Consider the following 12,468-nt stretch of genomic DNA (forward strand, 5'->3'; position numbering starts at 1 on the left):
GAGACTTCTATACTGTGTTTCCATATTTATAAATATTTAATCCCAGGATTGATGATTCTAGTAAAGGCTTGAAAAGCAGGGACTATTAAAAGCAGAAGCAAATATCAATTTCTCCAAATGCCTAAATGGAATCAGTAATAGAACCTTCATGACAACCCGTAGAGAGATTTTACTGGAAATCTTTTACATAATCACCTGGGCCAGGTATTATATATTTACTTCCATCTTGACATTAGAATATTAAACCACTCCTCCTCTGGCCAAATTGGTATGCATTTAAAACACTAAATGGTTCCACTGTCCTGCATAGCAACCGAATGTTATAAACGCTCATGAATATGCAAATCAGCTAGCCCTTCTAAGCACATTATTAATTATTTCAAAGATAGTTGGAGGTCACCAGCTCAGAGCAGTTTCTGTGCGTGAGACCTCATTAGCACACCATGCAGGAAGGAGGAATCAAGTTTTATCACTGTGTGCGTGTGTCAGAGATTCAAGTGGTCAGAATCACATGCAGAAAGAAAACCCAACACCAGCAGCCACTGAAAGGAACCCACGGACATTGAGAGTGAGGAGAGAGATGACGAAGACCCACAGTTTTCCGGGAGAAGAACCGCACAAACCACCACCTGTCTGAATGTGCGTCAGAACAGGAGGACTCAAAACCCCAAACACTTTCTCCCTCAGGTAAACATGGGTTCACAGGCCTAGTGTGCGGCGTGGCTATGACGTCAAGCTCTTCTCCCCAGCCGCAGTGAAACGCAGCTCTGCTGAGGAACTCTTCATGGTCACCAACCACAGTTCACCTTAAACCTCTGCGCGTGAGATCCAGCTGTGTCTGGCGAGAACAGTAATAAACATCTATTTTCACACGAGATAGCCACCGGGCTGAGTAAGCAACGGTGGCAGAGCAAACGCCGCTGTGAGCGTTTGCTCTGGGTGAAGGAGGAACTCTCTGAGTGCGGGGAGGTAGGCGCCCCTGAGTGCATGCCTTCATGCACATATGCAAAGGGGCTCACAAAATAGGCCATCAGGGCTGTTTGCCAATTGTTTTGTTTTGTTTGGGGTCCCACTCGGTGATGCTCAGGGCCGACTCCTGGCTCTGCACTCAGACGTCCCTCCTGGCGGTGCTCGGGGACCAACTGCGGTACCAGGGATGCAACCCCAGGTGAGCCGTGTGCAAGGCCAGCACCTTCCCCACTGTGCTGTCACTCCGGGCCCCACCTGCTCATCTTCTTTTCAAGTCTATCGACATTCATCAGAAATCCTCTGCATTGAGAGTCTTCGGCAAGAGAGACAGGGCAGATGTAGCTCGGTTACAAACATTCATGCTGGTCTCCCATGCCGGTATCGAGCCTCTTCCAGAAGATTCTCTCTGGAGTGGCACTCAAACTGCCCGACCTGGGACCTCTAACAAATAGTGTGGACCGCCCTTCACTTAGCTGACCCGAGGCCTGGCCTGGCCTGCCTGCCTGTGTGAGAGGCACCGAGCATGGGAGCGGCTTTCCAGGGAGAAAGAGAGGGTAAGGCTGGAGGGGCTGGACCTCTGCACGGGCTTCCTGGGGCTAAGCCAGAGGCGGAACCCACAGGGCCTTGGCTGCCACCCTGTAGGAGGGTGAGCGTAAGCCTGCCAGTTTGCTGTAGCACTGTAGCACTGTGGTCCCGTTGCTCATCGATTTGCTCGAGCAGGCTCCAGTAACATATCTATTGTGAGACTTGTTGTGACTGTTTTTGGCATCTCAAATATGCCACGGGGAGCTTACCAGGCTCTGCTGTGCAGGCGGGATACTCTCGGTAGCTTTCCGGGCTCTCCGAGAGGGGCGGAGGAATCGAACCTGGGTCAGCCGTGTGCAAGGCAAATGCCCTACCCGCCGTGCTATCGCTCTAGTCCAATAGCTTCCAGTTTGCTACTGCTTTAAATATGAAAAAACGTCTTAAACGTTCGCTCTGCCCAGCCCTTGACCTTCTTCTTGTTAGGCCCTCATGGAGAGAGCATGTCAGCACTGTGGGCAGGCTTAGCTGTGTAGACGGGGACCAAGAGCACGTTTACTGGACTCACAGTTTTGAGCTTGTGTTACTTACCAGCCGTGACCTCAGGAGCAACTCGATGAGCATCTGGGCGTGTCCATGGTGTTGTTTGCAGAGTGACCTGCTTCCAGGGGATGCTCGCGTGGGCCTTCAAAGGGGCCGCCTTCCCTCGCTGAACGTCGCCAGCAGCATTTACCAAACTCTTTATTTTCACTCCCGGGGAAATCAAATGGCTCCCCACCCTTCCAAAGCATCATGGAAATTCGGGTCCAGTGAGGAGCACACAAACAGGAGTGTTTTAAGTCAGTTCTGACACTCAGCATTAGAGCCGTACCAGTGAAATCAGCTCACTGCTGACGAGCCACAGCTTGAAAACTACATATGTCAAGAAGTGGGTTTTGAAGGTGTTTCACTTAAAGAGCCGAGGGACGTTTGAAGAAACAGATGATGAGATGGTGGTGGGTAGAACATTTGGTTACCGATGCTAGGACATTGGTATCTCATGAATGGATATCATCATCATCATCATTATCCCATTGATCGTCGAATTTCTCAAGCGGTCTCAGTAACATCTCCATTCGTCTTGGCCCTGAGATTTTAGAAGCCTCTCTCTACTCGTCTTTCCCAATGATGCCGCATTGGAGGCTCTTTCAGGGTCAGGGGAATGAGACCCAGCTTCTTACTGGTTTTGGCATATTAATAATTAATGAATGGATATGGCATCTCTTAACAAGACACCTGGTATGTGGGCCACTTACTACTAGAAATAGTAGCTTTCTCCAGCTTTAGGCAGTTTCTGTGGGACAGTGGTAGGTTGGGAAAATAGGTCCTAATTCTACTTTGTTTTTTGAAAAAATTATGTTAATGAATCACCATGAGATACAGCTATAGACTTAAACTCTCATGATTGTGTTTCAGTCATACAATGCTTGAGCACCCGTCCCTCCACCAGTGCCCATTCATTCTCCACCACCAATGTTCCCGGTATCCCTCCCCCCGCCCCCACCTCTTCCCACCCCCTGCCTCTGTGGCAGGCACATTCCCTCTTGCTCTCTCTGCCCTTTGGGTGTTATGGTTTGCAATACAGGTATCCAGCAGCCATATGTTTGGCCCATAGTCGACTTTCAGCATGCATTTACCATCCTGAGCGGGCCCTCCAACCATCATTCACTTAACGCCCCTTTCTCCATCCTAGCTACCTTTTCCCCCAGGGCATGAGATGGGCTTCCAAGCCATGGAGCGATCCCCCTGGCCCTTATCTCTACTGTCCTTAGGTGTTTACCTCATTTTATGTGACTTTATCCATTGTTGAGATAGAGAAAATAATCCCTCAAGACTGATCTCAATCTTTCCCCCATAATGCCACAGTTCAAACACTACTAGTTTGCACACTCCCCGTCTCTCAAGACGCTAAGTTGGGGGAAAGAAGTGTCTCAGGGGACTGTGTGCGAGGTGCAGATGGCTGCCTTCGCCACAGTGAGGGGGAGTGGTTCCCAAGGAGCATTTTCCCCAGCCGTGCTCATGCCCATGTCACGGAATCTATTCAGTTTGTATCAAGCAATGTTTAAAATGCATCAAAAAAAAATTTCTCCAGAGAATGCCAAAATAGGAATGCAACCATCAAGAAAATTAGGATGATTTTCTGCCAATAAAACCGCCCCACTTGGAGCGTCATGCTAAGCCCCGGGTCAGGAAAGCTTCCTCTGCGGCCCCAGTGGCCCGTCTCGAGGGGGTAGGTAGCACTTGCCACTGAACACAAGTGATGGTTTAGGAACAAAATGCTCCTTGATTGCAGAAACAAATCTTGTTTTAATTATCTTGCCAGAATTTTAATCCAAAAATAGCCTGCAGTCACTACAGGGGTCTAAAACAATTCAGGGCATTTTAAATGGACTCAGTGGGAAGGTAAATGGACATTTCTTCAGAGGAATCAACTAAATTCACTACTAAGCCTCCGATAGCCCAAATCCTCATCTGACCTTGACTTTTAAAGCCCAGTGAGTTTCCACAAAAGTGCTGAGGTCACAGAAATATTCCAAGGCAACGCAGCTAACAGCCAGCCTTGTCCCCACATAGATGCAGGGTCAGCCTGACCTTGGAACCTCACTGGAGAAACCCAGAAATACACTGATTTTCCAGCACATACTTAAGTCCTCGGTGGGATTAGCCAGTATCTTTTCTTTCCACACATATAATTCAATTTCATTTATAAGATGCATACCCTGATAGAACCCCTTAATTCATTCCACCAAGGGAGAAGGCAGTGACATTGAAATTATAGTAAGTGGCTCAATCAATTCTTACTCCTGATAATTTCCTGTTTCTATTTATAGTTTGAAAAACCTTGATTATCTGTTTGTTTGACTATTTTGTGCGGGCTTGATGTGTCCCACAAGTTAATGTAAAGTCAAACCAAGGGAAGATGTGGTCAGAGAAATGGGTAGGTGAACACACTTGGAACTGCTTGGCTTATCCATGCATTGGCTGGAAAATGATGACTCCCAGTGTTAGAGAGGTCTGGCATCTGCACTTCTGTGTTCCTCGCAGCACCAGTCACTACAGCCAAATCTGGAAACAACCACAGTGTCCGGGAACAGATGACTGTATAAAGAAACTGCAAATATTTACACAGTGGAATACTAGTTGGCCATAAGTAAAGACAGAATCATGCAGTTGGCTGCTATGTGAAGGAATCTGGAGGGAATCGTGCTGAGTGAAGCTACTCAGAGGGAGAGGAGCAGGCAGAAGGACCTCTCTCGTGTGGGGAACAAAGAAACACAGCAGGGCGTAACACATGCCAAAGTCAACAAAGCTGAAGCACTGGTCTGCAGAACACAGTTTACCAGGAGGAGCACGGAGGAGGGTGGAGATGACGGTGGCAGGTACATTAAGGCGGGGACTCTAGTGGGAGGTGTGGGCTTGGGACATGGCATGTATGGACCCTATGAACAGTACTGTGAATCATGGTGCCTTTATAAAAGTGTCCAAAAGCATGCTCCTGTATGAATATACACATAGGTGCATTTATGGCCACACACACACACACACACACACACACACACACACACACACTCAGACTCACACTCACACACTCACACTCTCACTCACTCACACTACCCTCTCCAGACTCCGGTACACACAGCAGGTAGACGCTACGCGAACAGCCAGCCTCGCTGTGTCCTCGATCCAACCACTGACCAGCCAAGGCAAAGGAAGGAACCTTCAGAGGAGGAAGTTGAACTTGCTTCCCCTGATTCTCTGTTGACGCCAGGGTGTGTGCAAAAGGAATCAGTCATTTAAGGAAGGTAAATCGGGGCTTACACAGGCATTATTAAAAATATTAAAAACAAAGCTAAGTCAAGGCCCACCGTGCTATGCAGGGGCCGACGTGACACTCCTCAGGAGTGACGCAGCATGCGGTCCTGGGCCACGAATTGCAAAGGTGGGGTCCGTGGGAGGGTGTCGGCCAGCTTTGGGGGATCCTGGGCACGGGCGAGTGCTCCCCTTCCCGCTTATGCAAGCCTGACCCAGCACAGGCACGGCTCAGAAAGAGTCCTGCTGAGAGGTGCCTCACCTAAGTGAGCAGCTGGTCCCACGGGGCCCAGCCAGAGCGCAAACCACCGCCCCCAGGTGGGGGCCCTGTTCCCCTCTCCAGGGAGCCCCATGTTGAGCCTGAGGTTTCAGCCGGGGTCGAGTGAAGGCAGTGGACACGACCAGGCGCCCCAGCAGTGACGGAACAGCGACGCTGCTGAGAAAGAGCGCCCCGACAATCCACTCTGATTTGGGGCAAAGAAAACCGATCTCTGGACTAGCCCTGGAAAGTGTCTTTTCACAGGATACGCGCAAACACTGGAAGTTTCCATGAGAACAGGAAGAGCCAAGAAGGCTGAAGTCGCAGAGGACGGCTTTGACGCTGAGCGTGATGGACTGGGTCTGGGTGCGTCTTCACTGCCAGGGAGAACAGATGGAGGGAATGTCGGGCAGACAGACAGGTGCCTGGAGGGGGCGCCAGGGAGCTGGTGCCACTCAGTGAACGCTCCTGTCCTGCCCAGCTGTGGGGCTTGCCACACTCTCCCCTAACGACCAAGAACACAGACACCCGGCTCGTCTGGCTTCTTATTAAGCAGGAAACGGAAGGGACGTCCGGGAAGTAGGATCTCCACACCAAGTGGCATTGGAAGGACAAATGAAAGCATGGTGTTAGACGGCTTTACGCTTAAATAGCCTGTAATGAAGTAACTAAACACACACACACACACACACACACACACACACACACACACACACTGTAACAAATCCCATAGTCTTCCAATGATTCTGCCTGGGAGTTCACAGGCTCCCCTAGTCTCACTCATTGCTTGTGAGCAATGCAGAGGGGTGCAGGGGGCTGAGGACAGACACAGTAAGGCCATATGCTGCCCTCCTCCTAAGGAAGCTCTCACAGTGACACTCTGAGGAAACTGAAAACCCGTCTGCACAAGCCTAGTCATTGTGACAAGATTACAGTAGACGCAATGGGCATAGTTAGAAGGCAAACTAAAGTGCCCTGTAAGGGGACACTGAGGCACAGACCACGGTGGAAGTCAGCTGGGCCACTGGTGTTAAGTGGAGGAAACATCCGTGTATTACTTGACGGCACTTTCCAAAATGGAATCTAAAAGGGTACAAACATCAAGGTGGTGGGAAATGCACATAGTATTCTATACGCTTTTGCTCAGGAAGGGAAGGATAAAAATTTCTCATCATTTATTTCATGGACAATATGTTTGCATGTCTTTAAATGGGAGATTTTGTTTTTTTTTGCTTTTTGGGTCACACTCAGTGATGCACAGGGGTTACTCCTGGCTCATACACTCAGGAATCACCCCTGGCGGTGCTCAGAGGACCATATGGGATGCTGGGAATCGAACCCGGGTCGGCCACGTGCAAGGCAAACGCCCTACCTGCTGTGCTATCGATCCAGCCCCTAAATGGGAGATTTTTTGAGAAAGGTTCATCTATGGGAGAACAGAAGGGCTACTGAAGACAATAGGAGGGATTAAACTTGTATTTCTTTGAATGTCATTTGTCTTACAGCCATGACTTTACGATTCTGGCACAGTTTTACATAATTATGAAAACAAAACTAAAGAAGCAGCTAACATATGAAAGACATAGAGAACCAGCAATAGAATGACAGAGACAATGTGATGAAACATGTCCCAGTGCCAAAACTTACACCCCTCAAAAATCATGCTTTGGGGACAGCGTTAGAATGGTCCTCTAAAACTGGGTCTGAACTACGAAATGGGACAAATGAGTAACTATATATTGGTGTCGCTCAGTAATAGGATCTTTGCTAAGACAGGAAGAGACAACTATTGTAAGAATAATGACATGAAGTAAAAATTTTATAACCCTGAATGTTAATTGAAAATATCAATGTAACTCATTGCGGTTTTTACTTTTTCTCTAAAAAAATGCGTATTTCCTAAGCCTTTCAACTAGATCAAGAAACAGTGACCCGTCCAGTGATAATGAGCACAGAAAATCCAAGATATGTCTCCTAAATGCCATTAATGATGAAAGGAGTCAGAACTCCTTAGAAAAATGGAAGCTTCCAGGTCATTGAGCAAGAATGAAAGTCTAGAGAACCTTAGTATGCTAGAAAGCCTGGAGACTGTGCAAGAGGGTTCAGTGAACTCTAGTTTTACTTCATCTATTTGAAAATTTCTATAATAAAAGTTTAAAAACTTAGAAGTAAACAAGAAAGAAATAAAGTTTTAAGAGTGCCTGGCACCTGGCACATTAACAGAACACTTGATAAGATAATAAGCTTGTGAAGGAAGTTACCAATATAAAATTATACATTAGAAATATTAAAACAGAACAGTCCACCTGCCAATAAATGTTTCCCCAATTTTGAGCCCTTTTGCTAAAAAAATCAAACACATAATAATATTCCATTTTTCTTAACTGTGTATTGATACATAAAGTTTGCAAACCTTAATTTAAAACCCATTGCATTACTGTCACATTATATTAAAAATGAATACCACAAGTTACAAAGTCAACAATGCAATTAACTTCTCCCACTCAGATCAATGCGTAATTTTGAGGTATATATTTCAGATATGATCAAAATGAAAGTGATCATAGATCAATATAAAGTATCAAGATATTCTGAATTAAAAAATAACCAGCTATTGATTCAAGGAATAACAGCTTCAAACCACAATTTTCAAAATCCACACAGCATATTTTATCGCACTGTGGTAATTAAAGAAACTTGTGCTTGTTTCTGTCTCACTCCCTATGCGGAAATGCACTCAAAACGGACCCAGGAACTCAATGTTCGAGCTAAGCCACATCCCTTACAGGAGATACTCAACATTGTCTACCATCGAGAAAATGTAAATCAAATCACAGTGAGATATCACTTAGCACTCAACAGGATAACTTTAGAAATGGGAAAATGACAAATATTGGTGAAGGTGTAAAGAAATATTAACCCTGGTAAGTCTCTGGTAAGCAAAGTGGTATAGCATCTATAACAATCGTTTGCTGACTCATCAAAAGGTTAAACACAGGTTTAAAAAAAGGTTAAACCTCATGACCCAGAAATCACGGGCCTGCGTGGTTATCCAGGAAAAACGAAAGCCTACATCCACATTGGAACATGTGCACAAAGACTTACGACAGCATCATTTGCAACAGACAAAACAAAGCAACAACCCCTTAATATGTGAATGAATAAAATAAGTGTTGGTATGTCCACAGAATGGAATATTATTTACCCATGAAAGGAAATGAAGTTTTGATACATACCACAATTGTATAAGCTTCAAAAACAAGCTGAGTGAAAAGGGGACAGAGACAGTAGCACATGCCATGATTCCTCATATATGAAATATCAAGCCTGGCATTTGCACAGTCACACAGGTCAGTGGTGGCAGGAGACGGGGGCCACAGAGACTGGGGAGGGGTCACTCCCCTATTCTGGAGCAACGGAAACATTACCAGACTAGAAGGAAGTGGGTCGTCACCTTAGAACAAAGTGAATGCATGTTTTGGCCCCAAACTGTCAGCTGGAGAATGTTTAATTTGTATGCTCTGTAAGTCTCACCTCAATAAAGGTGATACATATGGTAACAACAATTTAGTAGATGTGAAGGGCATTTTGTAATATTGGAAGATAAAAATATTTTTAAATTTGAGAAAAAATGTTGGACATTTCTGTTGTGTTTCATTCTTGAGTTTTTATATATGTTCTTTCAAATGTATCACAGACGTGTTGGGAACTTCAGTGCCGGATAATACTAACGCACCAAAGACCAGTTGCACAGTGCAGGGTAATAAACGTGTGTCACGCAGGGGACTCCATGACGTACTTGGTGCGCACTGGCTGAATAATATTCCAAAATATATCGCCAATGAATCTGGCCGTCCATTCCCACGGCACCTGAGTCCCTCCCTGCGGCTCTGCATGTCTGATCCAAACACAAACAAGAGACACGCACCCCGACTTTCCGAGCCTCAGCTAGGGAGGGGCACGGCTCAGACAGCCTGGCATCAACACTTCCTCTTTTGCTCTGAACCAGCGGCAGAAATGCAAGGGAGAAACGGTGCTCGACTTACCCACACAAGGCAGCGAGTACCCAAGCTGTGGGTCATGAACAAACTGCCGGTCGTTAAGTCTCGTCACGCAGTAGAGGTGGAAACAGTCCAGGCAGATCACGTGGCGGTCATTGCACTGGAACACCAGTACCGGGCTCCTGTGTAGACAGAGAGTGACATTAGTCCAGCTGCCTAGGGTAGGAGAGGCCCCTGTGCCTCAGGACCCAACCGACAAGCACAAAGGGTCGTGCCGTGCTCCTGCAGGCCCGGGCGGGGTCCTGGAAACTGGGGGCTCTCCGTCAGCAGCACAGGACCCTGCTTTCTAGCCCCGTCTCCCAGGAGCCCACTCTTACCAACCAGCTGAGCTCAGAGAGATCCTCTCTGTGGAGGCCCTCCACAACCGTTATCCCCGTCTAACTAGCCGACACACCGCCCCACTCCTGGGGGTTCCACTCTTACATCACACTATTGCTCTGCTTCTCCACTCTGCAGTCTTTCTTCTCTGGGGATGCACCTGGCGATGCTCGGGGCTTACTCCTAGGCTCTGTACTCAGGGGTCACTCCTGGCAGGGTTTAAGGGACCATAAACCCTGCCAGGGTTTAAACCCTGGGATTAAACCGGGTCAATCACGTGCAAGGCAAGTGCCTTCCCATTTGTACTGCAGCTCCGGCCTTCTCTCTTTGTATACTGCCATGTCCATGAAGGCAGATACCATGTGTATTTTATGTTGATATTTCCACAGTGCCAGGCAGTGTAAGGATTTAAATAATTGTTCCTTCAACTTAACCATAACAGGTATAGAATCTGAACCTCCCCAAAGTCAAAGGAAAATCACCGTTGCACCAGAGTCAGTGTGTTTCGTGGTCACTTATACTTCCCTGGCAAGTAGAAAATCAGGATTTAGCATGAAAACAAGTATTGAGTAAAGATTCTTTCCCAAGTATTTATTGTGCTAAGCCCAACTCACACCACATTTTTAAAAAATTTATTTATTTTTTAATTAGTGAATCACTGTAAGGGTACATTACAGACTTATACATTTTTGTGCTCATGTTTCCCTCATACAAAGTTCGAGAACCCATCCCTTCACCAGTGCCCATTCTCCACCACCAACAAACCCAGCATCCCTCCCACCCCCCCAATCCCATCTCTCCCCACCCCACCCTGCCACTGTGGCAGGGTATTCCCTTTTGTTCTCTCTCTCTAATTAGGTGTTGTGGTTTGCAATAAAGGTATTGAGTGGCCATCGTGTTCAGTCTCTAGTCTACTTTCAGCTCGCATCACCCTTCCCCCGCGTGGCCTCCAATCACATTTTACTTGGTGTTCTCTTCTCTGTCTGAGTTGCCCTCTACCCAGAATGTGAGGCCGGCCTCCAAGCCATGGAGTCAACCTCCTGGTACTTATTTCTACTATTCTTGGGTGTTAGTCTCCTACTTTGTTATTCTATATTCCACAGATGAGTGCAGTCTTTCTATGTCTGTTTCTCTCTGACTCATTTCACTTAGCATGATACTTTCCATGCTGATCCACTTATATGCAAAGTTCATGACCTCATTTTTTCCTAACAGCTGCATAGTATTCCATTGTATAGATGTACCAAAGTTTCTTCAACCAGTTATCTGTTCTAGGGCATTCGGGTTTTTTCCAGATTCTGGCTATTGTAAATAGTGCTGTGATGAACACCTAAGTGCAGATGTCATTTTAACTATATATTTTTTGCTTCTCTGGGATATATTTCCAGCAGTGGTATTGCTGGGTCAAATGGGAGCTCAATTTCTAATTTTTTGAGAATCGTCCATACTGTTTTCCAAAAGGGCTGAACCAGTCGGCATTCCCACCAGCAGTATAGAAGGGTCCCTTTCTCCCCACATCCTCTCCAACAGTGGTTGCTTTTGTTCTTTTGGATGTGGGCCAGTCTCTGTGGTGTGAGGTGGTATTTCATGGTTGTTTTGATCTGCATCTCCCTGATGATTAGTGATGTAGAGCACTTTTTCATGTGTTTTGGCCATTCATATCTCTTCCTTAGGAAAGTTTCTGTTCATTTCTTCACCCCATTTTCTGATGGGGTTGGATGTTTTCTTCTTGTAGAGTTCAACCAGTGCTTTATATACCATTGATATCAACGCCTTATCTGATGGGCATTGTGTAAATATCCTTTCCCATTCTGTAGATAGTCTTTGTATTCTGGTCACTGTGTCTTTTGCGGTGCAGAAGCTTTTTAGTTTAATGTAGTCCCATTTGTTTATCTCTTTTTCCACTTGGTTGGCCAGTTGCATGTCATCTTTGAAGATACCTTTATCTTCAATATCATGGAGGGTTTTGCCGACCTTGTCTTCAATGTACTTTGTGGTTTGTGGTCTGATGTTGAGGTCTTTAATCCATTTTGATCTGACTTTTGTGCATGGTGTCAGGTCAAGGTCTAAGCCCATTCTTTTGCATGTGGTTGTCCAGTTGTGCCAGCACCATTTGTTAAAGAGACTTTCCTTGCTCCACTTCACATCTCTTGCTCCCTTATCAAAGATTAGATGATCATACATTTGGGGTTGTCACACCACATTTTAATTTGCTCGGTAGGGCTGGAGCGATAGCACAGCGGGTAGGGCGTTTGCCTTGCACGTGGCCGACCCAGGTTTGATTCCTCCATCCCTCTCAAAGAGCCCAGCAAGCTACCGAGAGTATCTCACCCCTACGGCAGAGCCTGGCAAGTCCCTGTGGCATATTCGATATGCCAAAAACAGTAACAAGTCTCACAATAGAGACATTACTGGTGCCCGCTCAAGCAAATCGATGAACAATTGGATGACAGTGACAGTGGCAGTGACAGTAGAGATTAAAAGATGATG

At 46.4% G+C, this 12,468-nt stretch overlaps 1 protein-coding gene across 1 annotated transcript in view; it reads right to left on the minus strand.

Annotated features, from left to right (window-relative positions):
* PRKN (parkin RBR E3 ubiquitin protein ligase) overlaps nucleotides 1-12,468 on the minus strand; it is a 1,029,130-nt gene that overhangs the window by 251,157 nt on the left and 765,505 nt on the right. Inside the window, exon 7 of the mRNA XM_055135350.1 lies at nucleotides 9,646-9,782. Within this exon, the coding sequence (XP_054991325.1) occupies nucleotides 9,646-9,782 (137 nt within the window). The remainder of the gene's footprint in view (nucleotides 1-9,645; nucleotides 9,783-12,468) is intronic.

Source organism: Sorex araneus, chromosome 4 (assembly GCF_027595985.1).
Source record: "Sorex araneus isolate mSorAra2 chromosome 4, mSorAra2.pri, whole genome shotgun sequence".
NCBI lineage: Eukaryota > Metazoa > Chordata > Mammalia > Eulipotyphla > Soricidae > Sorex > Sorex araneus.